At 32.0% G+C, this 26,348-nt stretch overlaps 5 protein-coding genes across 6 annotated transcripts; 1 reads left to right on the top strand and 4 right to left on the bottom strand.

The window, feature by feature from the left end:
• The first annotated feature begins 922 nt into the window (after window positions 1-922).
• On the top strand, window positions 923-5,159 carry LOC105639438 (Protein kinase superfamily protein). Of its 2 annotated transcripts, none has more exons than XM_037641934.2 (10): window positions 923-1,080; window positions 1,355-1,468; window positions 1,597-1,735; window positions 2,273-2,344; window positions 2,611-2,754; window positions 2,841-2,960; window positions 3,120-3,673; window positions 3,756-3,946; window positions 4,025-4,157; window positions 4,248-5,159. In XM_037641934.2, exons 2-10 carry the CDS (start codon window positions 1,357-1,359, stop codon window positions 4,814-4,816), a joined length of 2,034 nt encoding a protein of 677 aa, XP_037497862.1. In that variant the 5' UTR covers window positions 923-1,080; window positions 1,355-1,356; the 3' UTR covers window positions 4,817-5,159. The 2 variants fall into 2 exon arrangements, with proteins under 2 accessions (XP_037497862.1, XP_089581999.1); XM_089725873.1 differs by having other exon boundaries at window positions 946-1,163.
• A 192-nt stretch (window positions 5,160-5,351) lies between these two features.
• On the bottom strand, window positions 5,352-10,848 carry LOC105639429 (ethylene-overproduction protein 1). Its single transcript, XM_012223486.4, has 4 exons — window positions 8,405-10,848; window positions 7,642-7,933; window positions 7,249-7,558; window positions 5,352-6,142 (listed from the first exon to the last, which is right to left on the bottom strand). Exons 1-4 carry the CDS (start codon window positions 10,294-10,296, stop codon window positions 5,916-5,918), a joined length of 2,721 nt encoding a protein of 906 aa, XP_012078876.1. The 5' UTR covers window positions 10,297-10,848; the 3' UTR covers window positions 5,352-5,915.
• Window positions 10,849-14,324: 3,476 nt separating this feature from the next.
• LOC119369070 (pentatricopeptide (PPR) repeat-containing protein) lies at window positions 14,325-16,847 on the bottom strand. The gene is made up of 2 exons (XM_037641966.2): window positions 15,928-16,847; window positions 14,325-15,358 (listed from the first exon to the last, which is right to left on the bottom strand). Exons 1-2 carry the CDS (start codon window positions 16,633-16,635, stop codon window positions 14,585-14,587), a joined length of 1,482 nt encoding a protein of 493 aa, XP_037497894.2. The 5' UTR covers window positions 16,636-16,847; the 3' UTR covers window positions 14,325-14,584.
• Window positions 16,848-17,952: 1,105 nt separating this feature from the next.
• On the bottom strand, window positions 17,953-20,740 carry LOC105640724 (uncharacterized). Its single transcript, XM_012225122.4, has 5 exons — window positions 20,326-20,740; window positions 19,833-19,923; window positions 19,572-19,698; window positions 19,287-19,460; window positions 17,953-18,240 (listed from the first exon to the last, which is right to left on the bottom strand). The coding sequence occupies exons 1-5, from the start codon at window positions 20,670-20,672 to the stop codon at window positions 18,044-18,046; spliced, it is 936 nt and encodes a 311-aa protein (XP_012080512.1). The 5' UTR covers window positions 20,673-20,740; the 3' UTR covers window positions 17,953-18,043.
• A 3,222-nt stretch (window positions 20,741-23,962) lies between these two features.
• LOC105639411 (basic leucine zipper 19) lies at window positions 23,963-26,166 on the bottom strand. The gene is made up of 5 exons (XM_012223462.3): window positions 26,102-26,166; window positions 25,885-26,032; window positions 25,709-25,799; window positions 25,451-25,577; window positions 23,963-24,317 (listed from the first exon to the last, which is right to left on the bottom strand). The coding sequence occupies exons 2-5, from the start codon at window positions 26,016-26,018 to the stop codon at window positions 24,193-24,195; spliced, it is 477 nt and encodes a 158-aa protein (XP_012078852.1). The 5' UTR covers window positions 26,019-26,032; window positions 26,102-26,166; the 3' UTR covers window positions 23,963-24,192.
• Window positions 26,167-26,348: the final 182 nt, after the last annotated feature.

The following is a 26,348-nucleotide window of genomic DNA, read 5'->3' as shown; positions in this document are numbered from 1 at the left end:
TATATTAATTGAAATGATAAGTAATCTCGATTTCTTAAAAGTTTATTTGTTTAATTGAGAATAAGCAATCTCGATTTTTTAAAAGTTTATTTGTTTAATGGGAAAAAAATCTTTACGCATTATAATAGAAATTGATTTTTTTTTTAAAGTATATACATATATATATGTACTCGAGCTTCCTCGAACTTGAAAAATCACATCCCACCTTGATCCATTATGTTTATTGAATGAGGATAAACTTGTATTTGATGTGCAAATTAGTTATTTCTCATTACAATGTGATGGTGCCAATAATATCATTAAAGAGAGCATAAATTGTTGACGTTAGATTTAGATATATTATTAATTTTTTAGGGAAAAAATAAATTATTATCTAAATTATAGTTAAATTAACACATGAAGATCTTTATTTTTCAAAAATTAAGTATGAGGTTTTTAAATTATAATTTCGTTAGCACTTTAAACTTTTTATCCAAAACAAATAGAGTAAAGTATTAATATAATTTGAACAGAAGGATCAAAGAATTAACGGAAATCATAAGTTAAAGACTTTATAATTAATTTCATTATAATTTAGAGATCAATTTCTCAACCAACTGATGGTTAAATGTGGCTATTTTAAAGGAAATGATCAAAGTTTTAAATAAATCAAAGTTAAAAACGTCATAGTTAATTTTAAAAAATAGAGGTCTTCATTTATTAATTGACTATAATTTAGAAACTAATTTTATTTTTTTAACCATATTTATCCTTATAATTGAAATATTCTTATATAGAACGTTCTTAAAGTGACTGTACTTTTATAGGAATTTTCTCACAAAGAGTATTTTCTCAAATTTTCCTTTTTAATTAATAAATTTCTTCCTATTATTATTATTATTATTATAATAGTCATATGAGTAGCATGTGGCAACTGTAGGACGGCGCTTTATAAATCAATGAAGGCGGGGCGACAGAGTCAATCTGTACGCTCTAAGACAAACAAATATACAACGTTACCACTCGCCGCCCGAAACATTTCTGCTCTGTTTTCCTACAGCAGCTAAACAGCCGAGATTTCGGCTCTTTTGCACTGGAAAGGTTTCGGATTTCCTTCCAGCTTCCTTTCGTATTTCAATTTAAGACAATCACCGTCGACATGCACGCGCTTTCTTCTCTTTTCTGTAAATTAGCTTGCACTTTGAAGTTTGAAGGATGAGCACCGATTTTTTAATTTCTTTATCTTCTTCTTCTGTATCTCAGTTTATATTCCATTTTCTGTATCTATGTTATCTCGTGTGAGTGAGGTTGATAAGTTAATATTACCAACAACAAAGAAAGTATTTTGATCATCATCTTGCAAATATATAAACAGGAATGGACGGGCGGTCGATATTGAATCGGGTCAAGCTCCGGATGGCATTGTTAATTCTTGTGTTTTTATTGTTTCATCAAAATGTCAACTTTTGCTGGTCTCTCAACGTAGAGGGTAAACCTATATATATATATATATATATATATATATATATATATATATAAAAGCTCTGTACTACTTTTTGTTTTCTTTTTTCAACGGTAAAGTGTATAACAGAATGATTATTTTGGTGTAATGTGTAGGTTTGGCACTGTTGAGATTTCGAGAGAGAGTGAAGAGAGACCCTTTTGGTGCCTTATCAGATTGGAATGAGAAAGGTGGAGAAACTGATCCGTGTTTGTGGTTTGGGGTTGAATGCTCTGATGGAAAAGTGGTCATCTTGTGAGTGGTCTTTTAAGTATTTGTGCATAATAATTTTTTGTAAATCTTTATTTAGTTTCTACTAGTTTAACAGTTTTTAGTACTTCAACCTGGGGATTTTTTTTTTTTTTTTTTTTTTTTTTTTTTTTTTTTATGAATATATATGTTGATTAAACCAAATGAAAAATAAACTTAGAAATCATAACTAAGTATATGTTATTTTCTTAAATGTTTTTTTTTTTTTTTGGTCAAAAAAACTTTAAAGTTTATATATGTGATACTTTACTCACCTCTGTGCCAAAATCTATATGTGATCAGATACTATTTAGTATTTAATGCTGTATGTGTGATGTTCTGATGCTTTATAGTTCAAAATAATGTGGGGCTATTTGCATTTCTTGTCAGTTATATTGCCCTTGCAACTGTTTTTTCATGTGATTCTTTTACCCAGTTTTTGAAGTATATTTCTGGATCTGATTATGGCTTATTATATCATTTTTTTATGTATCAGAATCAGTTTGTTTCGTGAAGTCTGAACTATTGAACTTGAACTTGTAGGCATTTGAGAGATCTGTGTCTTGAAGGAACTCTGGCACCTGAACTTGGGAGGCTGACTGGCTTAAAATCTATGTAAGCAAAAGCTTTATGTCTGGTTTGGCATAAACAAATTCCATAAAAATTTCATGTTTTTGTTGCAATTGAAAAATGTTCATTCCACTTTAGAGAATTTAATTGTATGGGTTTTACCGTTTTAGCGTAAGCAAATTAAACACAATCATTTACAAATCAATTATGTTTCAGATATCTTTATAGCAAACAATGGGTTAATGCAATTTTTGTTTTTTGAAAATCCTTTTGATACGTGGGATTTATCTTATATGCATTTTGTTTAACAGTATTTTACGCAACAATTCATTCTTTGGAAATATACCTAAGGAGATTGGAGAATTGAAGGAGCTGGAGGTATTGGATTTAGGATATAATAACTTCAGTGGACCATTTCCATCCGACTTTGCCAATAATTTGTCACTAACTACCCTGTAAGATTTTCTTTTTCCTCCCTAAATCTTCAATCTAAAGCATGGAATTCTTTTCTAAATCGGCTTCTGATTCTTATTATTGCCAGCTTATTTGACAATAACAAGTTCCTTGGAAGCATACCTCCGGAACTTTATGAACTTCATATGCTTTCTGAAATTCAGGCAGATGAAAACCAGCTAAGAGCTTCTTGTAAAGATTTTACCTTGTAAGAAAAGTGAATCTTCTGTTTGATATCGTGTTTGAGATACTGTACAGAAAAATTAATGTTATTAAAAATGTCAGTTGGTTCATTAAAGCATGGTGAACTGTCAGTATGTATTCCTTTTTTATGTTATTTTGTGACAAGGCCTTCTATTGTTATCAGGGACATGGCTCAACCTGGAGATGTAGCACACCGGATGCTGCTGCAGGTGTCTAATTTTGCAACTCCACCCAAAGCCAACAATAAACATAGAGTACATCGGAGTAGTTCTGTGTTTTTATTGCCTCCATCATTTCCGCCATCAGAATCTCCTTCATCAGCACCATCATTGTCGCCATCTGATCCAACATTATTATCACCAACTCCTTCATTTTCTCCAGCAGAATCCCCCTCAAGTTTCTTCTTACCTCCTTCACCCTCGCCCATGGAAGCACCAAATGAAGCTGCACCTACTCCTTCACCTCTATCAGTTGTAGTCTTTGCCCCACCAGAACACCATGGGATTAAACTAACTCCTGCCTCAAGTCCAAATCAGGCGGAAGATAATGATTTCAGCTCTAGGCATCAAATAATTCTAATAGCCGGTGTTATTGGTGGTTGTTTGTTGCTTTTCATTTCAGTTGCTGGTGCAATCATCTATAGAAGCAACAAAGTGGTCACAGTTAGACCTTGGGCCACAGGGTTAAGCGGACAGCTACAAAAAGCTTTTATAACAGGTGATTCTTTATAAGATAGCATGGAAACATTCATAAAATTGTTTGATTGCTTATTTCTTGCATGGTGTGCCCTTAATTTCAGGTGTACCAAAGCTCAAACGATCAGAACTTGAAGCTGCTTGTGAAGATTTTAGCAACATAATTGGCTTCTTTTCAAATGGCACTGTGTATAAAGGTACTCTATCAAGTGGAGTTGAAATAGCTGTGACATCTACTGCAGTCATATCCCGTAAAGAGTGGTCAAAAAATTTAGAAGCACAATTCAGAAAGAAGGTAATTGTAAATTATAACTTCCAAATTCCATATCCTCTATTTCGAGTACCTAAAAGCCACTTTCTGCTATACTTTCAGGTTGACACATTATCAAAAATGAACCACAAAAATTTTATAAACCTTATTGGATATTGCGAAGAGGATGAGCCTTTCACAAGAATGATGGTTTTTGAGTATGCTCCAAATGGAACTCTTTTTGAACATCTGCATAGTGAGTATCTGATCTTTCAATTCTCAAAACGGTAAGCACAAGTTCCAATGATTAAATATTGTAGAAATGTTGAATATTTTATTCTTGCAGTAAAAGAAGCAGAACACTTGGATTGGGGAATGAGATTAAGAATAGCCATGGGCGTGGCATATTGCCTTGATTACATGCACCAGCTAACTCCACCCATAATCCACGAAAACCTGCAGTCGTCATCTATATACCTTACTGAAGATTATGCTGCCAAAATATCAGATTTTAGCTACTGGAATGATATAACTAGAAAGATGGCAGTTATGGAACCTACGAAACCACCATCAATAGACTCAGAGAGCAATGTTTACAGCTTTGGGCTAATTTTGTACGAAATGATCACTGGCAGGATTCCATATGCAGATTGTATATCAGACTTCTTGACAGAACAGAAAAGCTTAGGAGGGATAGTAGATCCAACTCTAAAATATTTCAAAGAAGACGAGCTTGAGAAATTGGGTTCAGTGATAAAGAATTGCATCCACCCTGATGTGAAACCGAGATCTACAATGAGGGAGGTGGTAACCAAGTTAAAGGAGATCACAACAATGGAACCTGATGGAGCAACACCAAAGTTATCTCCACTTTGGTGGGCAGAACTTGAAATTATGTCTACAGAAGAAACTTGAGAGGTGAAACTTCAGTCTGAAGTATTAATTGAATTTTTTTTTTCTTGACCTTCAATTACTTTTTCCCCTTCTAATCTTGTTGTAATATGTAAGAGCAATGACTTTTGGGGGTAGAGACTGCTTATATTTGATCAGTAGCACAAAAAAAAAAAAAAAAAAAAAAAAACCCTTGTACATAACTGAAAGGAGGAGACCACTTGAGTCCTTCCAAGACTGAATAAATCTGAGTTTTCCCAATACCGTTAAAGTGTGTGGGACAGGGATGTCCTATATGTATCAAATACAAAGATATTGTAATGTTAATATGGAATTGGACTCTCTAACCTCAAGGGTTAGTTTTTAAGTTGTGATTCTTTCAAGTCCATAATTCTGGAAATGGTACTAGTGCCGTCTGGTCTTGTACCTACTTACCTTCGTCACATGTTACGAATGATTGTGCTTAACACTGATTGAGCAGTAAGTAGTTCCATCATGACCCGAGACAAGCAGAGTGCAAATATAAAAAAGTGACAAAGCAAACTAAGCACAGGGAAAATGAAAGGAAAGCAATAAAATTAAAAGGTTTTTCTTTTCTTTTCTTGTCTACATCATCACTTCTGGCAATCTGCAATTATGATAAGGAAGATTCAGATCATTTTCTGAGTTTGTTTCTGTACAAGATGAACTCTGAGAAATTTTTTTTTTTTTAAATAAAAGAAACGTAAGAAGACAAATTGCTTCTAGTGAGAAACAAGGGGTGAAACCTATACTGTTCTTTGGAATCAATGACAAGTCACTGAAAACTTTAACCTTTGGAACTTAATTTGATGCTGCTATTTTCATGCAGACATTACCTATACACAACTTCCAGGGAAACAGTCCAGGGTTTGTTCATAGGATCCTTTTCGAACTGTCATCAATTTCATGGTGCGGTATGTACTTATCAATTCATTGCCTGTCCTTCTTCGCCCATTTTTTACCCACTTGCTGGGGCAACTTTTCTGATGGATGCTGTTTAGGACCAAATAAAAATGGACGGCATGGAAATTCTTGACTTCCCCCTCAAAACTAATAGTCAAGTATGGACTTTATCACTTGCATAATAGATGACTCAAATGCTTCAATGATGCACTGCTCGGTTCTGGGTTTTATTGTACAGATCGAGAGTGTCTGTGTGGTTTGGGTCTAAGCAAAGAGCTGCTTCACAATCTTGACGAGCAGAGGGAAGATCCCCCATTGACTCATAAAACGCTGCTCGAAGATGAAGCATTTGTAATTCAGGTTTAAAAGCGATGGCTATTGTAAGCTCTTCCAACGCTTCAGTTTCTTTTTGGTCATCCATTAGCACTGGAAAAAATGAAATTCTATATGTTAGAAGAAGTTTAGATTTCACAGGTAATGAGAATGTTTGAGCAAGGAAACGAAAATGAAGCCAATAGAATCACATTGACAGTAATTGTGAAAACTAATCGCCAAATGACTTCGGCATTGGTTTAGAGAACATAGATGGAGACCAAATATATGAAGAATCTTTTTCTCTTTGTATAACAGAGGCATGAATTATACAGTATTATTGCAGTTTACCTCCTGTCACCTCATCTCACTCTCCACTCCATTCCTTTGCCTAAAAAATTTTGATTATAGTGTGTATATTCATATATGCACTTGCACAAACCAGATTCACATTTAAGGATTATTCTGTTATCTAGTGGCATATAGAGATAACAATGCAAATGGGACCTGGAATCAGGAATTCAGGATCTTTCATCCCTGTTTAATTGCTTGTATGGAAGGCATGCTTCAAATATCAGTTTGTATTTGCTAGTCTTTCTTATACATAACAAGTGAAGCACGCACAGTTGAGAACATAAAAGGAAAATAAAACTGTTGAGCCAAAAACAAGTCATTCTATAAATTGGAAATTGATACTCGGAACAAGAGTAACTTTACTTGTGCATTTAGCCATAAGTAGTCGCACTAAATTTTCAGACCAGTAAATAGGAAAACGTAAACCATTTTAAGAAAAGCAGGCAAGGGGCAAGTTGTTCTCTTTCAACTTCTGAACCTAACAGTTAGCTGATGTACGTGGGGTGGCATTTAGATGAAGTGGTTTACTGTCAAATTTCGTAAGGTACACTCTTGTGTCTTTCTAGAATAAGTCAGGAGTAGCAGTCTTTAGTACGTTGCTGATAATTAGAAATTGATGACAATGAAATGACCAAGAGACACATATGACCACATGAAGATACAGCTTTTTAACAATGTAATCTAATTAAGATGGACTACCTACAACCAGAGAGAGCTCAATATTCATATGGAAAGTCATGTAAGTGAAAAGTATGCCACATGCACCAAGGGGATGATGAACCCAAGAGGTAGAGAGAGAGAGAGAGAGAGAGAGAGAGAGAGAGAGAGAGAGAGAGAGAGAGAGGGAGAGAGAAATGAGGATTTACCAGCTGCCCTGTATCTATATGGGTATGTTCTTAATGGATCCAGCTGTGTTGCCATATTAAGGTCATTCTTTGCCGTCTCTCTGTCACAATATTCTGACCGTTTCTCATACGCTGATGCATTATTTTGTGCCTTCTCTATTAGTTTTGTCATCTCATCAAATGCAGCTTTTCTTCGATTTTTCAATTGATAAACACGTGCCAACCCTTGATGAGCTCTAGTGTGCTTAATTTTAAGGGCATTCATGTAGCAATCTGCAGCCTGATCCAGCTTACCACAATCCACATAGATACTTCCTAAATTATTCAATGCCTGCAAAATTATCAATGTGCATAAACAAGAGTAGATCAAGAAATAGACAATATTATAAAGATCCCAAAATTAATTCTACTAACTTGTCCTTTCCTAAGACCATCTGAGGGGCATCGGAGAGCTTCACCGAGCAGTTGTATGACATAAGGTGATGTTTCAGGACCAAGATTTGTATCAGCCAATATATATGCTTTAAGGAAGAAAGCTTCAAATGATCTTTGGATCAAAATGGACTTTTCAGCCCTAGCGAGAGCTTCTTCACGATGGCCAGTGTCATATAAAATCCATCCTTCATAAACCAGTCTTTCATGCTCAGAACTACAATAATTTCTAGCCAACCGCAAACAGCGCATTGCTGCCTTCTGACAATTTAACCTATTACAATGAGATATGTTGTATACTTCATGTTACCGAACATATTAAGTTCAACACTAGATACAGAAGACAGAGCAGAATTCACTACATCATATAGACTACGCTTGGTTGTTCAAAATAGCAAAGAGCAAAACTGTATTACCAATTTGTGAAATTAGTACAGGATGTACCAAAAACCCCATCACCAAAAGAAAAGAAAGAAAGAAAGAAAGAAAAGCCCTTAATTTAGTGAAAGGAAGGCCCAAATGAAGAGCTTATCATAGATGGAAGTGGAACTCTTATGCAACTAATTATTATGAAAGAAAGACCTAGTTGTACGCACAAAAAAACAAAATGTAGGGGATGGATTTTAAAAAACATTCAGACCTCATTTCCAAAAACATGAATAATGTGACATGACATGAGCTAATCAGAAGTCAATTGAATAGTAGTTACTACCCAATGTTATAGCTGCAAGTTACAACAACTTACCGGAGAAGAAGTAAAGATTGTCGAAACCTTAATAGGCTCTTCCCTGGATCGTGTATCAGCATTTGATGTATGACAGCTAAAGAGCCAATATCATCAACACAAGACCATCGTTCATAAAGTTGCATCCAGCAATCAGCCAGACTCCACTGTTGAACTCTATGGTTGAGAAGTTCTACTAAGTGATCACCACTTACCTTTCCATGAAACATCATATAATTAGGCTCCAAAGTTAGCAATGCTCGAATATCTCTCAATGCACTTTCATAATCCTCAAGTGCTATGAAGAACCAAGCCCGCAATTCAAGGACATCAGGTGAGAGCTTGAATGAAATAATTTTACCAACCTCTGAGATAGCTTGCTTAATCTGCTTCTCTTCCACCTTCATGACAGCTCTGTATTTATATGGAAAAGGAAGGGTTGGATCCAGTTCAGTTGCAGTATTTAAATCAATAGTCTTCTCCCGTCCGACACCATATAAAGATCTTTCTTGGTACATCCAGCCAACAGGTTTATACTCAAAAATAATGGAGTTTATCAACCTAAAAGCTGAATACTGCTGCCCTTGCTTGTACTTTGTCCTTGCAACACCAGCTACTGAATAAACATGACCTTCCTGAACGGCTGCCTCAAAACAAAACTGTGCATCCTTGTACTCTTTTCTCTCAAGCAAAACACAACCCAGTTGATGAAAAGCAAGTGCTCTCTGCCACTTTTCTGTTGCAAATTCCTGCAACCTATCCAATAACATGACAGTTGCGCTCGATACCATATTCTCCTCCATAGCAACCTGGCTCAGGAAATAATACAGCAAGAATGAAGCATGCCCAAGCATAGCCCATCTTTCCCGAGTCTCAGAGCTACAGAAAACCTTCATCACTCTATGATTATACAAGGAACTTGGTAGCTCTCTGAGCAAAACTTGCAAGCAAGAAGCCACAAGAAGATTTGCACTTTCTTCTAAACCATAGTCAATAAGAATCAACGCATCCTCAATATCAAATACTAATGAAGCCAAATGAACATCACAACTAGACTTCATCTCCTCACAGCAAAATCTATTTGCAAAAGAAAGCAACTCCAAAACAATCTCAGCACGAAACAAATCAACTCTTCTAGTCCTACTGTACACTTCCACAGCTCTCATTCCCTCTACTGATATTCCATTCTTTGAAAAATCAATATTATCCTTTCTTGATTCTGCAAAACTACCATATAGCATTGCCTTTAATGGGTTAGAAAGAGCAGCAATTTTGAATCTAACACAATGAACCAACTGATCATTGATACAAAATGAAACATCACCGTCATCCAAGCTGGGGCAATCATTTCCAATCAAGATTTGAGAATTAACCAGTAGATGACAATCTTGACTACCTTGGCAATGACTATAAACTGAATTAGGATCATAACCAGAAACTAAAGCAGCATTAGGACATTCAAGGACATAGCCACTACAATCCATAGATGACACACCAACAAATTCATCTTCTCTCCTCTCAAATCTCAACCAAGCAGAAAGCACCACCTTCGAGTGCACACCAATAGCATATTGCCTTGCAGCACAAAGACACCTTCTCAACAGCTTAGGATCACCCAAGCCACGCAACAAAGTATATTGTTCAACGCATAATAAAGATTTATCAGATGGCAAGCAAGTGTCGACGCGACAATAAAGTTCAGCTAGAGATTCAACATAGTATATGGATTTTAAGTGAGGGTCTATGGAGGGTTCAAGGAGGTCAGTTGTAGGAAGCCCATAAGAAAGCAGAGACTGAGAAACTGAGACAGAGTTCGTGAATTTGGATTTTGGAAGTTTGGGTTTGACATCAGAAGGGCTTAAGGCGTGGACTTGGGAGCTTTTAAATCTATCTAAGAATTTAAGGCCTCGCATTTTTTTTCCTCTTTGAAGATGAATACAAAGCTAGGAAATCATATTCAAGAAAGTCATATATATAGAAATGTCTGAACTTTTTCTTCAAAAAAAAAAAGAAGAAAAAGAATTCAAAGTAAAGATCCTTTACCTCTTGCCTTGCCTGCAAACTGCAAACAGGTTCCTAAGAAAGGAAGAGGAAAAAGAGAAAGAGGCCATACATAGACTGAATATAATGTTTGGTTCTCAAGAAAAAGAAAGAAAGCTAATATAGCGTTTGAATCTTTTTTTATCATCTGTTTTCTTCATAGAATAAATTCAGATACTTTACAGTAAACACAGACCTCCTTATTGTAGAGTTTGGCAGTTTTGGTGACCGGAAAGTTTTGGTTGATTTGGTAGCTGACCCCTATGCAAAGCTTGTTTTTTTCAGTTCACCACCATCTCCACAATACCCAACACCCAACCCCTCCACTTTGGCCACATCATCAGATGGCTCTTTAACTGGTTGAATAGTTATACTAGAAGATGGAGCTTATCTCCTAATGTCTTTGGTGTGACAACTGAATTCTTGCGTTTTGAGTTCTTAATCTTTTATTATACTCGCTAATTTTGGATTAGTTGTAATAAAAGTAAAGGATTGCCCTAAATAATTACTAATTTATTGTCAACTGGGTTTCTTTTAAATTAAAAAAAAAAATTCCAAGAAAGTGTTGGATGAGGAAATTTAATAAAAAATATATAAAAAAAGCCAAAAATAAAGAAATTAAGATTTCTTTCATCCTTCATCTATTTCTAAATGTTCTTATTATGTGAATATTTATTTTTAATTTTTAATTGAACTCAAGAAAGTAAAATTAAAACAAAATAGTATAAAAACTCAATGAATATGAAGACATATAAAGGTTACTTATAATTGTGGATTGGGAAGTGGCAGAGACAATAATGAAAAAAAAAAAGAAGAAAAGAATTGAAAAGTTTGCTTTTTTTTTTTTTTTTTTTGGTCAATATTCATCATCAGGGTTTAATCTCATATCTAATTAAAAGTATCATCTAAATTGCATATTAAGCAAAGTTGGATAGTAAATCTAATAAAATAAGTTGATGGGTCTCATCAAATACCAAACTGATCCACATCTTAGGCAAACTTGTTTAGAATAATATATATATATATTTTTTAATATTGAGGGGAGGATTCAAACTCGAATCTATTACGGATGATATATGCACTTACCACTAGATTATACTTTAACATGTTTATTTAGAATAATGTTAATATATTACTATAAGCTATTGTTTATTTATCTATTTGTTTGTTAAATTTATACAGTGAGTTTTACGTTACATTTGGATGAATAATATTTAAGTAAAATTTTTTCAACAATAACAATTTTGTATTATGAACCGTAGGTAAAATTTGGTATAGGCTATTATTTGATACTAAGCCCGTCCCATTCTGTTTTTTTGTTATTTCTTTTTTAGATGTTCTAAAATGTTCGCAAATTTTCTAGATTTATATATGTAAAGAATTATTTTTCTCATAATAATCTTGATAATTGTTCATTAAATGAAAGACTTTTTTTTTTGAAAGGATAATAAAGGACTTTTATTAATATTTTAATGAATTAACGGTAAAAATTGACCAAATAATTTTTATTAACTAAATTTTTAATATGCGTGTTTTGTCAAACCATACAAACAAAATGGGACGGAGGAAGTGTTATATAATTGATGACGTAAAATTCAATAGACTATATCATAGAGTAGATTAGCAATTAGGATCTTATTTTTTAAGATCACTTTGATTTGTGGTTGAAGTGTCTAAATCACATTTGGTCCTACAAACTTAGCATATAACAAGGAGAGAATTGCATCTTATTTTGCTATATGTTAAACATTAATAATTTAATGATTGAGTATTGTGATTAGCATAAAAGAACGGATGTATTACTATTAGAAATAAGGATTAATTGAGATCTCATATATATTTTTTTAAATGTTTAATTAAATCTTCAGCCAAAATTAGTATTATATTCTTATTTGTGGGTAAATTTTTATATTTTTTTACCAAAAATAATAAAAAAATTAATTTTCTTATTTTAAAATCAACGAGGCAATTGGTGATTTAAGGATACACCCTTTAATAAAAATATGAAAATTTTTGACAAAGTATACTAATCTATAAAAATTTATTTATGGCCTTATTTACCAATAACAAATATTAATGGTAAGCTATAACATAAGATCTAAGTAATTATTAATTAAATTACATTTGGGTGCTCTTTCTTCCACCATGAGTTTATAACAGTGATTGAATAATAATAATAATAATAAAGTATCCAAAGTTGGAGGATTGGAGGAATATTATCAAGTTGGTAATGCAAATAAAAAAAAAAAAAAAAAAAAAAAAGAAAACAACAATGATAAGGCAGAATATATATATATATATGCCAAGCCCAAAAAAGAACATATATACAGACACTACAACTGTTACCAGCAAGACCTCATGTGAGAAATCTGATACAACCTAGAACCTGTTCTCAATCAGTGATCATATGCATCTTATTTGAGAGAGAGAGAGAGAGACTTAGATGAACATTGTACTGTTTGATGATATTATTATTTCTATAATTAATCAAAATTATCCATAATTTTATTGACTAAATGGATATAAAATTTTATGACATGGTGCATATATTTTTTGAGTTGTGGACGACACTAATTTCATTTCAGAATTTATAGTTATTTATTTTTATTATAAGTGATTTTTTCACAGATAGAATTCGTCGTGATTGTTCTTTCTAGTAAGTGTCTTTTCCGTCCATTGAATTCCTCTTCTTGCAAAGTATTTTTCTTTTTTTTAATCTTTATTAGTTAGCTGTTTTGACTAAAGAGAAACAAAGAAAAATAAAAGAAACAGAAAATTCAATCAATGGATCTACATCAGCGAGCAAAGAGAGCTAGATTTCACTGTGTAAAAATGAAGATTACAAGAAATAGAATGGTTTCAACCTCAGCAACTATGCTCCTTATACACAAAAAACTGTAGACCACACAAACGTTTCTCCTTCATCTAAAGATATATATATATATATTTTTTTTTGGTGAAATCTCCTTAACCTAAAAAGTTGCCAAGTTATGTTTTCCATGTTTTCAGTGAAGGTTCAGAAAGTACAAACCATCTTAGTTATTGATAAAACTAAGAAATGATAAGAACACTGTAAGGGGAAACTTAATCAGAGGACAAGACCAAAAAATTCAATAATACAAGAAACCAAATACTCTCTCTCTCTCTCTCTCTCTCTCTCTTATAGCCAGAACACAATAATTGAAAACCTTTCAAACATGCAGAGATGGACAACGAAATATTGAAGTCAAATATTAGCAAATCATGTTAAGAGTCAGAAAATCATTCGCATGTGCAATTACATATCAAATGGCCCACAAACTGTCCATTACAATATGTTAAAAACATGCATACATAGGGGACACATCATCCTGACATAGACTATGAATGCTGCTATTGTTTCCAACTAATTGCCACTAAAATTGGCAATCCATTGGTTTCCAGTGAGTTGCAATAGAGTTCATTATATAAAAAAAAGGTATGAGGCCATAAAAAAGGCAATAGTCCTCCAATTCCAACTCTAAAAATAGTAATGGAAGTTCTCTCCATGATGGAGGATGAAGAACTTGAGCGTAACCCCCATACCTCAAAGTTTTATAAAAGATGCAAATAAAGCATAGGTATGCATACAAAAATTGATAAATAGATGTCTAACAAGGACATTAGCAATTTAACATAGCTTCTTCATCATCTCAACCAGTTTGAGATTAAGATTTAGTTGTTGTTGTTCTTCATCATCCAAAAAATCGACATCAGTAATCAAACCCAAATGACTTAATTTACTTTCTTCTAAATATATAATTATTATGTAAGATCAATCTAATTAGAATTGGAGTTGATTAATGTTAGAAGCAGCAGATTTATGTAACACAATCTCTAGGAGTGCAAGACAATAATAGAATGAGAAATAGAAGAATAGAGATAAGAGAACATACCTGTAGGTGGCTGTATAAGCAACATATTAGTTACAGAGTGGTGAAATTCTTTATTATGTTTATAACATCCACCATCTATACAAGCGATAATATAACCTCAAAAACAAAAAATTAGACATGTATTCCCAATTCATATACGTGAAAGACTTATGTACGGAATGCCATTCATATCTATACAAAATTTATACTTCAAAACTCCCATTGAATAACTGCCTGCTCTATAAATTCATAAGGCTGTAGGAGTCGCTCATAGCATTTTCATGATCCAGAGCTTATATTTCTTTATATACAGATATACAAGAGAAGGTCCAATCAAATTTGCATCAGAAAGGCGCTTGCAAAGCTTAAGATAAGATTCCACATTTCCCCATTGTTGGATTCTTTTTCTCACTCCCTGCAGCACAGCCACCCTATCCAAATAGTCTGGAGATAAACCCAAATCAAGCATTTTAGTAAGTGCCTCTGCAGCCTCCTCATAATGTCCTCCCTTGATGTAACCTCTCAATAACCAAGATAATGTTTTTTTCTTTTGTAAAGAGCTTGTAACCTCTATTCTAGTAAGTAAACGTGCTACGGCGCTGGTCTCCTTTTGCGAAGCACAGATGGCTAAAACAATATCATAAAGATCTCCATCAGCCTCCTTACCTACAAGCTTCATTTCCCACAACTGCCTTTCAGCATCTGGCCCACGACCAGCACAAATATACATAGCAAGAAGCCGTTCATGAACTACACCATTAAGAGAAGTACCTCCCTCCTGAATTACCCAATTGGACAAGCATACTCCATCTGCTAGAAGGCCCGACTGATATTCCTCAATGATGCTTACATTTTCAGCATCAAGTTCAACTATCAAACCAGATTTTGCATAACCTTTCAACTTTCGTAAAGCTTTTGCAAATTCATTTAGCTCTTTAACTACAGCTGTCATTGCAATAAGATAAGAGTAAACCTCTGGCTTCAACCCAGATTCTCTAAGATGGATAACCAATTTAACTGCATCCGTGTAGTTCCCATCAACCTAACACAAACCTTCAAGTTATCACTAACATGATAAGAAATTCCTGCTTTAATGAGTTCACGTAAAACAGGAAAAGAGAAAACCTTAAACATATTTAACTTCAATTAGATAATGTGCAAAAAGTAAAAACTGACAATAGGACAGGCACCAATTTTAACACCATGAAACCGAAAATTTGATGTAGGACAGGCACCAATTTTAACACCATGAAACCGAAAATTTGATGTAACACTTGAAAACTTGGAAAAGGTTTTATATGATTAAGGGTAAACGCCATACTTGCTGCTCAATGTTTGCACAATATTTATAAGAAGACAATGAGAAATTCCAATCACTATAAACAGTAAAGTAAAATTAACAACAAAGCCCAAGTAAGTTCCACCAATGTATTTAGTAATGCAACGTGATAAACTGCCAGAAAAGAACACCAGGCACAAATTCCCAGTATTTTATAGATTATGCAGTCAAAAACACCAACACATGAAGACAAGCTGCAATAGCAACACAGCCCAATCAACCAGTAAAGATGAGCGGACAATAGGACTAAATTTGAAGATGTAGAAGCTTACCATCATCTTCCATGCAAGATAACCAGTAGGGCCTCCCTTCTGTCCTCCATCTTCCGTATAAGCAATTCCCCGTCTCAAAACCTCTTCAACAAATGAAACAGCTCCCTCTTTTTCCTCCATATCCCAATACAAAGATATCACCTTTTCAATCATACTAAAACTCGGCTTTAGACCCACACAATCCATATCCACTAGTAAGTCAACCACATCACCAGTATCATGTTCCCCTTCAATCAACTTCTTAATCCAACTACACATAATAGAAACCATAAGCTCCATGGTCTCCTTATCAACCTTGTTCTCTTTTCTTAGCCACTCAAACACTTCCAGAGCACACCAAGAATCCCTACCCTCTTGAGAGAAATAAACAAGAACTAATTGTAATTCTCTTGCAGAAAGCCTATCGTTCATTTCTTCAAGAATATCAGAGGGTTCTCTTGCCATTCTCTCTAATTCCTCAATTGCCTCAAAAAACCCTTCGCTCATTTCTTCTTCATCATCACTCGTAACGTACTGGTCCAATTCTACCGATTTTAACACCCTAAATTGTCCAATTCTGCTTTTACTTTGCTTTGCAGCAACAAGATTACAACCTTTAGGGCTTTTAATAGTCAAGAATTGAGAAACTCGACATTGATAGTGTCTTTGAAGAGAAAATTTTGGAGAAACCTTAGTTAAGAAAGGATATGAATAGTAAGTAGAGGCCATTTCTTCGACTCTATTGAACAAATTTTAGTAAAACTGAAGTTTGAATTTTAAATAACATACTGAAATTAGTTGGCTTAAAAAATTAGGGATTGCAGAGACGGAGAGGGAGAAGGGAGAGATAAGCTGGAAAGGAGAAAGCTTGAAAGAAGGGTATACAATGGGTGGTTGGGTCATGGCGTTGCGGTCATTTGGCTTCTGCAAAACGGGACAAAAGCAAAGTTAGTGACTTATGAGAAATTAACAATTTAGTTAATTTTGATTGTTGACACGTCAGCAACAATCAAATCCAACGGTGTCCAAACATCAAATTGAGGAAAAATAATGAATTAGTCCCTTGATTATTGTCTAATTGACATATCTTAAAATTAACTATGAAAGTCTCTAACTCAGTGACTCCGTTAACACATTAGGCTTTTTATCTAAAATAGTCTATTTTAACGGTCAATCGAGTGAAAGCTAAATGTTTTAATGCTACTTCTGAATGAGTATGCTTTCTTTTATTTTTTATAAAGTTTTGGCTTTTGATTCAAATAATACGGATTAAGACTAGCCATTGAGTTTTTTTTTTTTTTTTTAACAAAAAAAGTCATAATTGATAATTCAAAACATGTTTGTAATTTTTTTTTTAATTTACCATTTTTTTAAAGAAAATTGATATGTTAAAAGGTATATATGTAATCAAATTACATACATTTTTTAAATGATTCATGAATTCTATCTATATTTATAATCTATCTATTTATAATATATATAAATAAAAGTATGAACGGGAGGAAAAATATTGGGATCGTAAAAAACACTCCCTGTATGCATCGACAAAAATATTATTAAAAATTTTAAATTTATTGGTTGAAAAATAATAGTAATTTAATTTTGATTTGTTATTGTCACGACCCGTTTCCATGGGCCAGACCGGCACTAGAGCCTAGGTAAGTTTAAGGCCCCGAGGTTCGTAGTAAGCCTAAACTATAAATTTCAACTGTATCAATATGAATTTCAAATTATCAGTCCATATTGACATACATAATAATAAATAAAAAACTACTAACGAGTACAAATGATATTGTTAAATACTAGTTAGTACATACTCAAATTACCTGTTTTGAGCTGCTAGTAATTATTTAAGCAGCGACATTGAAAGCTAAATGTTATAGAGTTAACCTTTTATAAAATTCTATCCCAACACTATAAAAAAAATAGTTTTTAACATTTTGAAAAAACTATTTAAAAAATTACTTGCCGAACGCAACTTTAATATAAAAATGTTAATGGGGAGAGGACAAAATATTAATCAAATTTCAAATAAGACGATCTAAATTCTACAGACAACCATAAATATTTTAAGACAACTGACAATAACAGATTAAAAAGAAAATGAACTAGAAATTCCAAATTCCAGTGAGAATTCTCACATGACACAACTATGATTATTTTGGTTGAAGTTGAGCATCTGTTCAATACCACCATGATTTGGATTGGCCTTAGCTCCGATCAGTTTTTGCTGAAGCATCGTTGAGCCATTAGTAGGATTCACCATCCACATTTGTCCAACTGGTTGCTGATTCACTTCATCCATTTCTTCTTCATTCATCTCTCCAATTTGAGCTGCATCAAAATAATTCATCCATCATCAGCACAGTTTTTCTATGAGAAAATTCAATTTATTTTATTATTATTGTTCAAAAAAACTTAATAGCATCAACAATTATATCTAAATTCATATTCCGCAATAGCTTTTGATCAGTTAGCTTTTTACGTTTTGACCAAGTCAAAACTCTCTATTAATTGTATTATTCAGTAACATAGTTTTTGTAATAGCTTCTAGATTGAGAAAGCTTTTTATAAAATATTATACACTTTAACATTTAGTTCAATTAATTTTTTTTTTGACAATCAAATCCGTTATTTTCAACTAATTAAACAAATAATATCATTTTTTATCATTTTAAATTAAATAATTATTTTCATCGAACATTTTTAATTTAACCGTTATATAAATAGCTACCAACTACAAGCTAATAACTAATAATTAACAGTTACTAAAACAATTAATATCGACAGAAAATACCCTAAATTGTCGTGACTCTCCAATACAATCTATCCTGAGCCTGGTATTGTCAAGTGAAAAAAACGTGAACCAAGAAATGTACAAGACTTCCATGCAACCTGGATATATAACACCTAACAGAACTTTTCTGGAGTTAAAGAAGGGTCGGCTCAACAAAGCAAAAAGTTTTTATCTTGGATACTATTTTGAGGAATTTATTGGATTTTGGATCAATTAGCAGACTGAAATCATTAATCCAAGTCAAATTGATTCAAATATGACAAAAATGACTGTAAGTACTGTTACAAGAAGCCAATCCATTTCTTTGTTGTTTTGTTACTAAACTGAGTTTAGCAATAGTGATTAGCTATTTAATCAACGGCTAGTTGATTTTATTTTTCATATTAATTAATTAACTTATTTATTTATTAACCCTTATTCTTTTTTTTTATTGGGTTAATTACAACATGCAATGCCTTAGCTTTCTAATTTTTTCTATTTCAGTATATGAATGAAAAAATATTTGCTACACATGTCTCGACTCTTAAAAGACTTCTACTTCTAACATATAAACATAAACTTCATTAAATATAGAAATGCATACCTGAATTTGAGTTCATAAACAACGTTTGTTCTGTATCAGATTGAGTCAAATTTGAATTCATCATCTGCATTTTCCAAGCATTTACCATCAGATGTTCTTGCATTTTTTGATGTTGCTGTGTTAAATGGAGTTGCCTCAGTCTATTCACTTCTGCTTTGTTCTCCTCAATCTCAGCTACAAAAATGGATTTTTTATCGTTATGCTTATTTATAAAAACATGTAATTTGGTTATCGAGATTAATAGAAAGTTAATCAGATATGATCTGTTTCGGTTTGTACAATTACCATCTTTGAGTATCTTGGTGGTTGCGCGAGCAGACATTTCTTGACTCAACCTTTTCTGCTCCATCTGTAGTAAGTGTTGCTGGTTTCTATACATCATCACTTGAGGATGGAGAACTGCTATTTTATTCTGAACATATATACAAAACGATTGGCTGCCATTTTCTTTTTTTTGTAAAATCTTCATATATATATATATATATAAGAGTTTGTATTTTTAGGTTTAATGGCAGAAAAGAAGAGACATAAAGATGGTAGTAGTACCTCTAAGGCCTTGGCTTTTCTTTCCATCTCAGTCACATAATGGAGCTTCTTCATTCTGGACTTCTGCGCAGAAACTCTATTTGAAATAATCCTGCATTGAAACAGAAATACACCCACGGCGGAACAAGAAAAAATAATTAGAGGGGACATTAGAGGGGCAATATAAAAAAAAATCACTATTTTATACCTAAAAAAGTAAAATTTTCTATATTTTATAAGATAAATTTAAAAAATAAAATAAAATTAGGAGGCGGTCGCCACCACTGGCTACCCCATAGTTCCGTTGTTAAACACACCATTAATGTTCAAATAGGCAATATTGAAAAAATCACCTTTTAATAAGTAAAATGTAAACTTTTTTATATTTTATAAAATAAAATTTAAAATTAGGGGCAACCACCACCGCTAGTCACCCTATAGCTCCACTGTAAACACACCGTTAATGCTCAAACATTAATATAAGAAACAAAATTCATCCTTTTGCTAAATTCACCGTTTAAGCTTTTTGGGGTCCATGTTCGGGTCGAGGTCGCGACCGAGTCGACCATGGACCCCGGCCTCCTTCTCATCAATGTTGGAAAGGTTACGATCACCACCAGAAGCAACAATATCATGGTTGGTCGAATTTCGGTCTGATTCAAGAGAGTCGATGGTGAATGATTTTAAAGGATTCTTAGTTCCACTAGTAGTAGAAGAGGAACTATTTTTCATGTAGTAGGGTTTCTTCCATACTTGAAATGAAGTAGGAGCTAACAAAGGGAGAGTTGATGGAGGCATCATTTGAAAAGGCTTCACGTCAATAAGCCTCTTTCGGTCTTCACTTCCATTGAAGCTCTCCATATTTCAAAACTTCACCTGCACAAGAGGGAAATCTAATGAAATGGCTAATTAAGGAAAAGAAAAACCTTGTTAAGGAAATCTACTTGATTAATATCTTCTCATTCTAACCTTTAAATTTAAGGATGCTAAAGTAAATTGTCTCAGATAAGGAAACTTGTCTGGCCCTAAATATTTATAAGGCAAAATACAGAAATAATTACCAAATATAATACCCACCAAAATTGCAATATCTAGAACAAGTGGTTTTTAAATTTGAAAATATTATATGATTTAGCCGTAAGATAGTATCACAGATTGTAGTTAGTTTATTTTTCTAGTCTGGTCAAAGACAGACCATCTATGTTGAAACTATTGTTTCGTATTAAATGAGAAAAGAATCCTCATTTATGGTATATGTTTTTCAAGAATTAAACTCTAATTAATAAGTTTATAAGTAAATTTACTTATCAATCGAGTTAATTTTTCAAGTTAATTTATTTTTAACTTTACTGAATCATAGAGTTGCCTAGCTATTTGTAATCTGTCACCCACTAATTCGAAAATATTATTCTCTCGATTCTAAAATTATAGTCTCGCTTTTTTTTTTTTAGGTGTCCCAAAATCTATTTATATATTTAGAACTGTTTTTCTTTTCACTTTTATATAATAATCTCATATAATCATTCGTACAAATAATTATATTAGTTGAATTTACCAGATAGTGGAAAAAATGTCTTAAGAAAATTAATTTTTAAATCTTGGTATACTATCTTTAAAGGAATTATTAATATACATCATTTAGGCGTTTTTAAGAATAGACACAGAAAAATAAGAAAAATTATAGTTAAAATAACTTAATTAACTGTTTTTAAACTGTGTGAAAAACATTTGCGACGATAATTTTGGAGCGAATGAAGTATAATTTAATAATTTATTAAGATTGACATATTATCATGTATATTTATTTTCCATTATTTTTTATTATAATTTAGCGCTAAGTTAGTATGACAACCAATTTTTGTATATATTACTAAGTTTATCTCTTCGATTTAGTAAAACAGATTTCTTTTACGTGTGGATACTATGAGATTTATAAATGAGAAAAATTTTATATTGAATAGAAATTTTGATTTTTCTATTATTTTTTATTATAATTTAGTGGTAAGATAGTATGACAACTAATTTTCGTATATGTTACTAAGTTTATCGCTTTTGATTTAGTAAAGCAGATCTCATTTATACGTGGATACTGTGAGATTTATAAATAAGAAAAATTTTATATTGAATAGGAGTTTTGACTTTTTCATTATTTTTTATTATTATTTAACGGTAAAATAGTATGACAACCAATTTTTTCATATGTTACTAAGTTTATCGCTTTTGATTTAGTAAAATAAATCTCTACGCGGATACTGTAAGATTTGTAAATAAAAAAAAATTTTATATTGAATTGGAATTTTGATTTTTCTATTATTTTTTTATTATAATTTAGCGTTAAGATAGTATTACAATCAATCAATTTTTATATATGTTACTAACTTTATCTCTTTGATTTAGTAGAAAATGTCTCTTTTATGTGGATACTATGAGATTTATAAATGAGAAATTTTGTATTTTTCTATTATTTTTCTATTATAATTAAGCGGTAAGATAGTATTACGACCAATTTTTTTATGTGTTACTAAGTTTATTTCTTTGATTTAGTAAAACAAATCTCTTTTATACGTGGATACGATGAGATTTATAAATGAGAAAAATTTTATATTGAATATAAATTTTGATTTCACTTCTTTATTCAGTTATAAGAACATGAAAAAATAAAATGGAAAATCACTAAGAAAACTAGTTAAAATAAAATTATATTTGGTATTAGAAAAAAAAACAAGGGCATTTTTGATTTTTTGATTATCTCATCTATTCTAATATCCCTACTAAGAATTCCCCATTCCCATTCTACCCTAGTAAGTAATGGAAATTGATATTCCATTCTTTATTTTAGTCCATAAAGTTAACACAACCAAGCTATTTACATATTTACCCTATCATAAATTCCCAAAAAAATATAGAAAGACATTAATGAAATTTCTTATTTATAGTTTTGGGTATTTTTTTGTCATTTCCAAATTTATATTTGTAAAATGATGAATGTTCATGTTTAGTATATATTTTTTCTTCCTTTTTTTGTCCGTAATTACCATTTTTATTTTTAAGCTTATCCTTAAAAAAATGGTAATAAAAACCTTCTCCGATATATGGGAAGAATTATAGCTGTTGCTGATGTTACTAATTTTAAATTACACGAGAAAGAAACCACATTTCTGAAACAGAATCGACAGTAACTTTGGAAGCTTAATCATTACATATTTACATTTTCACTAGCCAATCATTCAGACAAATCCTGCCACGTGGACAATAAGTCAAAATTTTCAAACTTTCTTCTACGTAAGAAGAAATTGCAATCATGTAATTTGCAGCAGTTACTCCATATATGATATAAAGGATTTGGTGAATGAAACCCACGTTGGAAACCCAGTGTTTATACTAATTTATAGAGATTAATATTTAATTTTTAGCGTTTTACGAAAATAAATGTTACTAAAATGACCGACAATTAATAAAACATCTTTATCGAACAGATCCTTAATTAACTTTCAGCAATTTTGCATTTTCTCGATAAGCAATCTAAGCTATATATCTTCTTATATTATCATTATTAATAGTTTAATTTTACGTTTAGTTAAATAGACTTCAATTATTATCCAATCGACAATCGAGCAATTAAAATTATAATCTATATATAATAATCATGTAAAGTTACTAATTGAATTAGTATTCCATGATTTAGTAATTCATGATCATGCTTGTAGGATTATTAATTGTAAGTACAAAAAAATTACAAGCTTATAAGTTATGTTTCTCAATTAAATGAACAATTATTATTGTATAAAATAACTTTTTTTTTTCTATAAATATGTCTATTTTCGGCTGAGGATATTTAGGTAAAGCTCTCGACGATCAAGGTTTTGAACTTTTAACAAATTCGTTTGAGAATGCAATCCAATTCTTACATGCCCTAATGTTAATATTGTATTTTAAACCAGGGGCACAGCTCCTTGGGGGTTGAAGGCCACCCGGCCACCCTAAGAAATCTTTGGAAAAAAATTATATTTTGATCCTTAAAAATATAGAAAAATTATATTTGACCTTTTAAAAAATTTTAGTTGGCTCTTCAGAATAATTGTTTTTGCTTCGCCCCTGCTTTATGAAATTATGGTGTAGAAGAAGAAACCAATATTATTTCATTTGTGATCACTTTCATACAGTTCCGTTGAAGTTAAACAAAAATAGAAGAAAGAAAAAGCACATAAAATAAGAAATAAGACAAAACAAGTATGCATAACAAACGACAAACAAAAGGTACTTGAAAGGATGATCAAACGAATCCCAATTGATAAATTGTTGACTGCCTCACTGGTTTAGGTTCAGGAGATTTATCAGTTTCTGCTGAGAAGAAATTGGATCCAAAGATTAATTAAAGCTGTCAAATACTTGCTAATTGACAACTCCCCGCTGGTTTTGTTTTGAAAAACTCTGGATATAGCTGCTGATTCACCGAATAGAATTGCTTCATTTTGTCTCTTTCATTCTTCAATTCCTCATATTGAGCTGCTTCAATAATTTATTTACATAATATTACTTAATTTACTATTAATGCATGGTAATATATATATATATATATATATATAGTATTGAAAAATATAAAAAAAGTACTGCCCATTTTTTGTATATGAATTTTAAATCTTTAACAATTAACGGTCTAGCGCCTTAATACTATTTTAAAAAATATTGCTCACCTCCCATTTAACGGTAAGATGTGCGATCACCATGGTGGGATCTAGTGTACTTTAACTATTAGACAAAACTATCTTGAGTGGTACATTAACACTATTAATTTGTGACGAAGTGTTATTAATACTGCGCATCTCCCATTTTAACGGTAAGATATGCAATCACCAGGGTGGAATCTAGTGTACTTTAACTACTAGACAAAATTATCCTAAGTAATACATTAACACTATTAATTTGTAACGAAATGTTATTAATACGTCAAATCCTTAATTGTGGCATTCACAATTAATCCAGTGTGTCATATTAACTAATATGAAATAACAGCATTAAGACAGTGAATCAGGTTTTTTTTTTTTTTTTTTTGAAAAATAAAAACTCAACAAAAAATGGAAAAAAATTTACCTACAGCAGACGGCATATGATCCATCTATATATCAAATCAATCACAAAAAGAATTTTGATTCAAACAAGGGTATTTTTTATTTGAAAAAAAAAAAGAATAAAACAGTAACAATTTTATAAAAAACTTTTTATGCTTTGGTTCAAACGAGTTCCGACCATTCACTAAACAAAAAGGATAAAATTATCTTTTTTGATTGGCTTGATATATGAGTAGAATATTCGACTATCTATACACCTGGTGTAGATATGTATTTTCCTAAAAAGTGATAATTTCATTAGACAATAATCAAGGGAACAAATTATCCACACGTATATGGTGCACCTACACACTAAACTAATCATAAACAATGCTTTGGTTCAGACAAGAGAATTTCATACCGGACGCTGCCAAAAAAATAGTAATATTTTTTAAAAAACATTTTATTAATTGATTTGGTGTATGATACCGACAATGCATCTATGATTAGTTGCTTGTAAAGAGGAATGAATATACATTCCATGTGGCAAGTATTTTTCTATATATTATATAAGAGAGGAAAGAGAGTGACCTTCTTTGAACATAAGTTCACTTGAAAATATTGAAATCCTTTGCTTCATAGAACTATTTTCTGCTCGTAGTAAAGAATTCTGCCGATCAATATACTTCATCCTAGGAGAGGCAATTGCCACTTCAGCCTGCATATATATATATATATATATATATTCTTTTCCAAATTAATGTTGTTAAAATAGATATATTTATATTTATATATACATAAATACAAAACTGTTTCTACTGTTGGCACAGAAAAATATCAGATGTTTACTTGGAGAGCTTTCACTTCTGTTTCTAGTTGCAGAATATAATGGAGTTGCTTCAGCCTATACTTCTGTGAATACTGTCTGCTTGCCATAACTCTAGGAGACAAAAACACATACATATATATAAAAGAAAACAACAAATAAAATTAAAAAGAAAAAAGAAAAAGAAGATTAAACTCACCTTCTGAGCTTCTTGGGATCCGTATTCCCAGAACTGTTTTGTTCAGTTTCAAAAGATGGGACTTCTCTGTCAAAGCCATGAGTATCATAGCGAGGTGGTTTTGATACACTAATTTTCTTGCAAAATCTCTCCATTAATATGTGATCACCTACAGAAACAAGAATATCAGTAGCACATAATTTCTGAATAATTTTCTTATTGTTTCTGTTCAGCTTACCTGCAAAAATGGAAGAAATAACGAACAGAGGAATGAATATGGAAGGCTCGAGCTTCACAATCTCCTTTTATAGATAATTACCTGAACAAACTCGTGCGTGCGCTGCGATAAGTATTGCAGGTAAGTAATGGGTGAAAATGAATAACGAGTGCTCTTGTTTTTAGTTCCATATACGCTTAAACCTGCCAAAACAATTGGAAGAAACTATATATGCATGTGTATCCTCCATGAGTCATCACTATAGTTC

The sequence above is a fragment of the Jatropha curcas genome, chromosome 9 (genome assembly GCF_041381405.1).
Source record: "Jatropha curcas cultivar XTBG-Jc1 chromosome 9, XTBG_Jcur_1.0, whole genome shotgun sequence".
NCBI classification, from domain to species: Eukaryota; Viridiplantae; Streptophyta; class Magnoliopsida; order Malpighiales; family Euphorbiaceae; genus Jatropha; species Jatropha curcas.
The sequence above is the reverse complement of the archived record's forward strand: the minus strand, read 5'-3'. Positions and strand labels throughout refer to the sequence as shown.

What these genes read in the sequence shown, in the direction of transcription:
- LOC105639429 (XM_012223486.4), bottom strand. Translation starts at nt 10,296, where the DNA reads ATGCGAGGCCTTAAATTCTTAGATAGATTTAAAAGCTCCCAAGTCCAC. An exon ending in CAATCTTTACTTCTTCTCCG is followed by an intron (nt 7,934 to 8,404) that starts GTAAGTTGTTGT and finishes TCATTGTAATAG; the next exon opens with GTTAAATTGTCAGAAGGCAG. An exon ending in ATATAGATACAGGGCAGCTG is followed by an intron (nt 6,143 to 7,248) that starts GTAAATCCTCAT and finishes CATTTTTTCCAG; the next exon opens with TGCTAATGGATGACCAAAAA.
- LOC119369070 (XM_037641966.2), bottom strand. Translation starts at nt 16,635, where the DNA reads ATGGCCTCTACTTACTATTCATATCCTTTCTTAACTAAGGTTTCTCCA. An exon ending in ATCTTGCATGGAAGATGATG is followed by an intron (nt 15,359 to 15,927) that starts GTAAGCTTCTAC and finishes GGTTTGTGTTAG; the next exon opens with GTTGATGGGAACTACACGGA.
- LOC105639438 (XM_037641934.2), top strand. Translation starts at nt 1,357, where the DNA reads ATGGACGGGCGGTCGATATTGAATCGGGTCAAGCTCCGGATGGCATTG. An exon ending in CTGACTGGCTTAAAATCTAT is followed by an intron (nt 2,345 to 2,610) that starts GTAAGCAAAAGC and finishes TTTGTTTAACAG; the next exon opens with TATTTTACGCAACAATTCAT. An exon ending in AAGCACAATTCAGAAAGAAG is followed by an intron (nt 3,947 to 4,024) that starts GTAATTGTAAAT and finishes CTATACTTTCAG; the next exon opens with GTTGACACATTATCAAAAAT.
- LOC105640724 (XM_012225122.4), bottom strand. Translation starts at nt 20,672, where the DNA reads ATGGAGAGCTTCAATGGAAGTGAAGACCGAAAGAGGCTTATTGACGTG. An exon ending in GAAAAGCCAAGGCCTTAGAG is followed by an intron (nt 19,699 to 19,832) that starts GTACTACTACCA and finishes ATATATGTTCAG; the next exon opens with AATAAAATAGCAGTTCTCCA. An exon ending in CACCAAGATACTCAAAGATG is followed by an intron (nt 19,461 to 19,571) that starts GTAATTGTACAA and finishes CCATTTTTGTAG; the next exon opens with CTGAGATTGAGGAGAACAAA.
- LOC105639411 (XM_012223462.3), bottom strand. Translation starts at nt 26,018, where the DNA reads ATGGAGAGATTTTGCAAGAAAATTAGTGTATCAAAACCACCTCGCTAT. An exon ending in GATCCCAAGAAGCTCAGAAG is followed by an intron (nt 25,800 to 25,884) that starts GTGAGTTTAATC and finishes TTTGTCTCCTAG; the next exon opens with AGTTATGGCAAGCAGACAGT. An exon ending in TGAACTTATGTTCAAAGAAG is followed by an intron (nt 24,318 to 25,450) that starts GTCACTCTCTTT and finishes TTATTGAAGCAG; the next exon opens with CTCAATATGAGGAATTGAAG.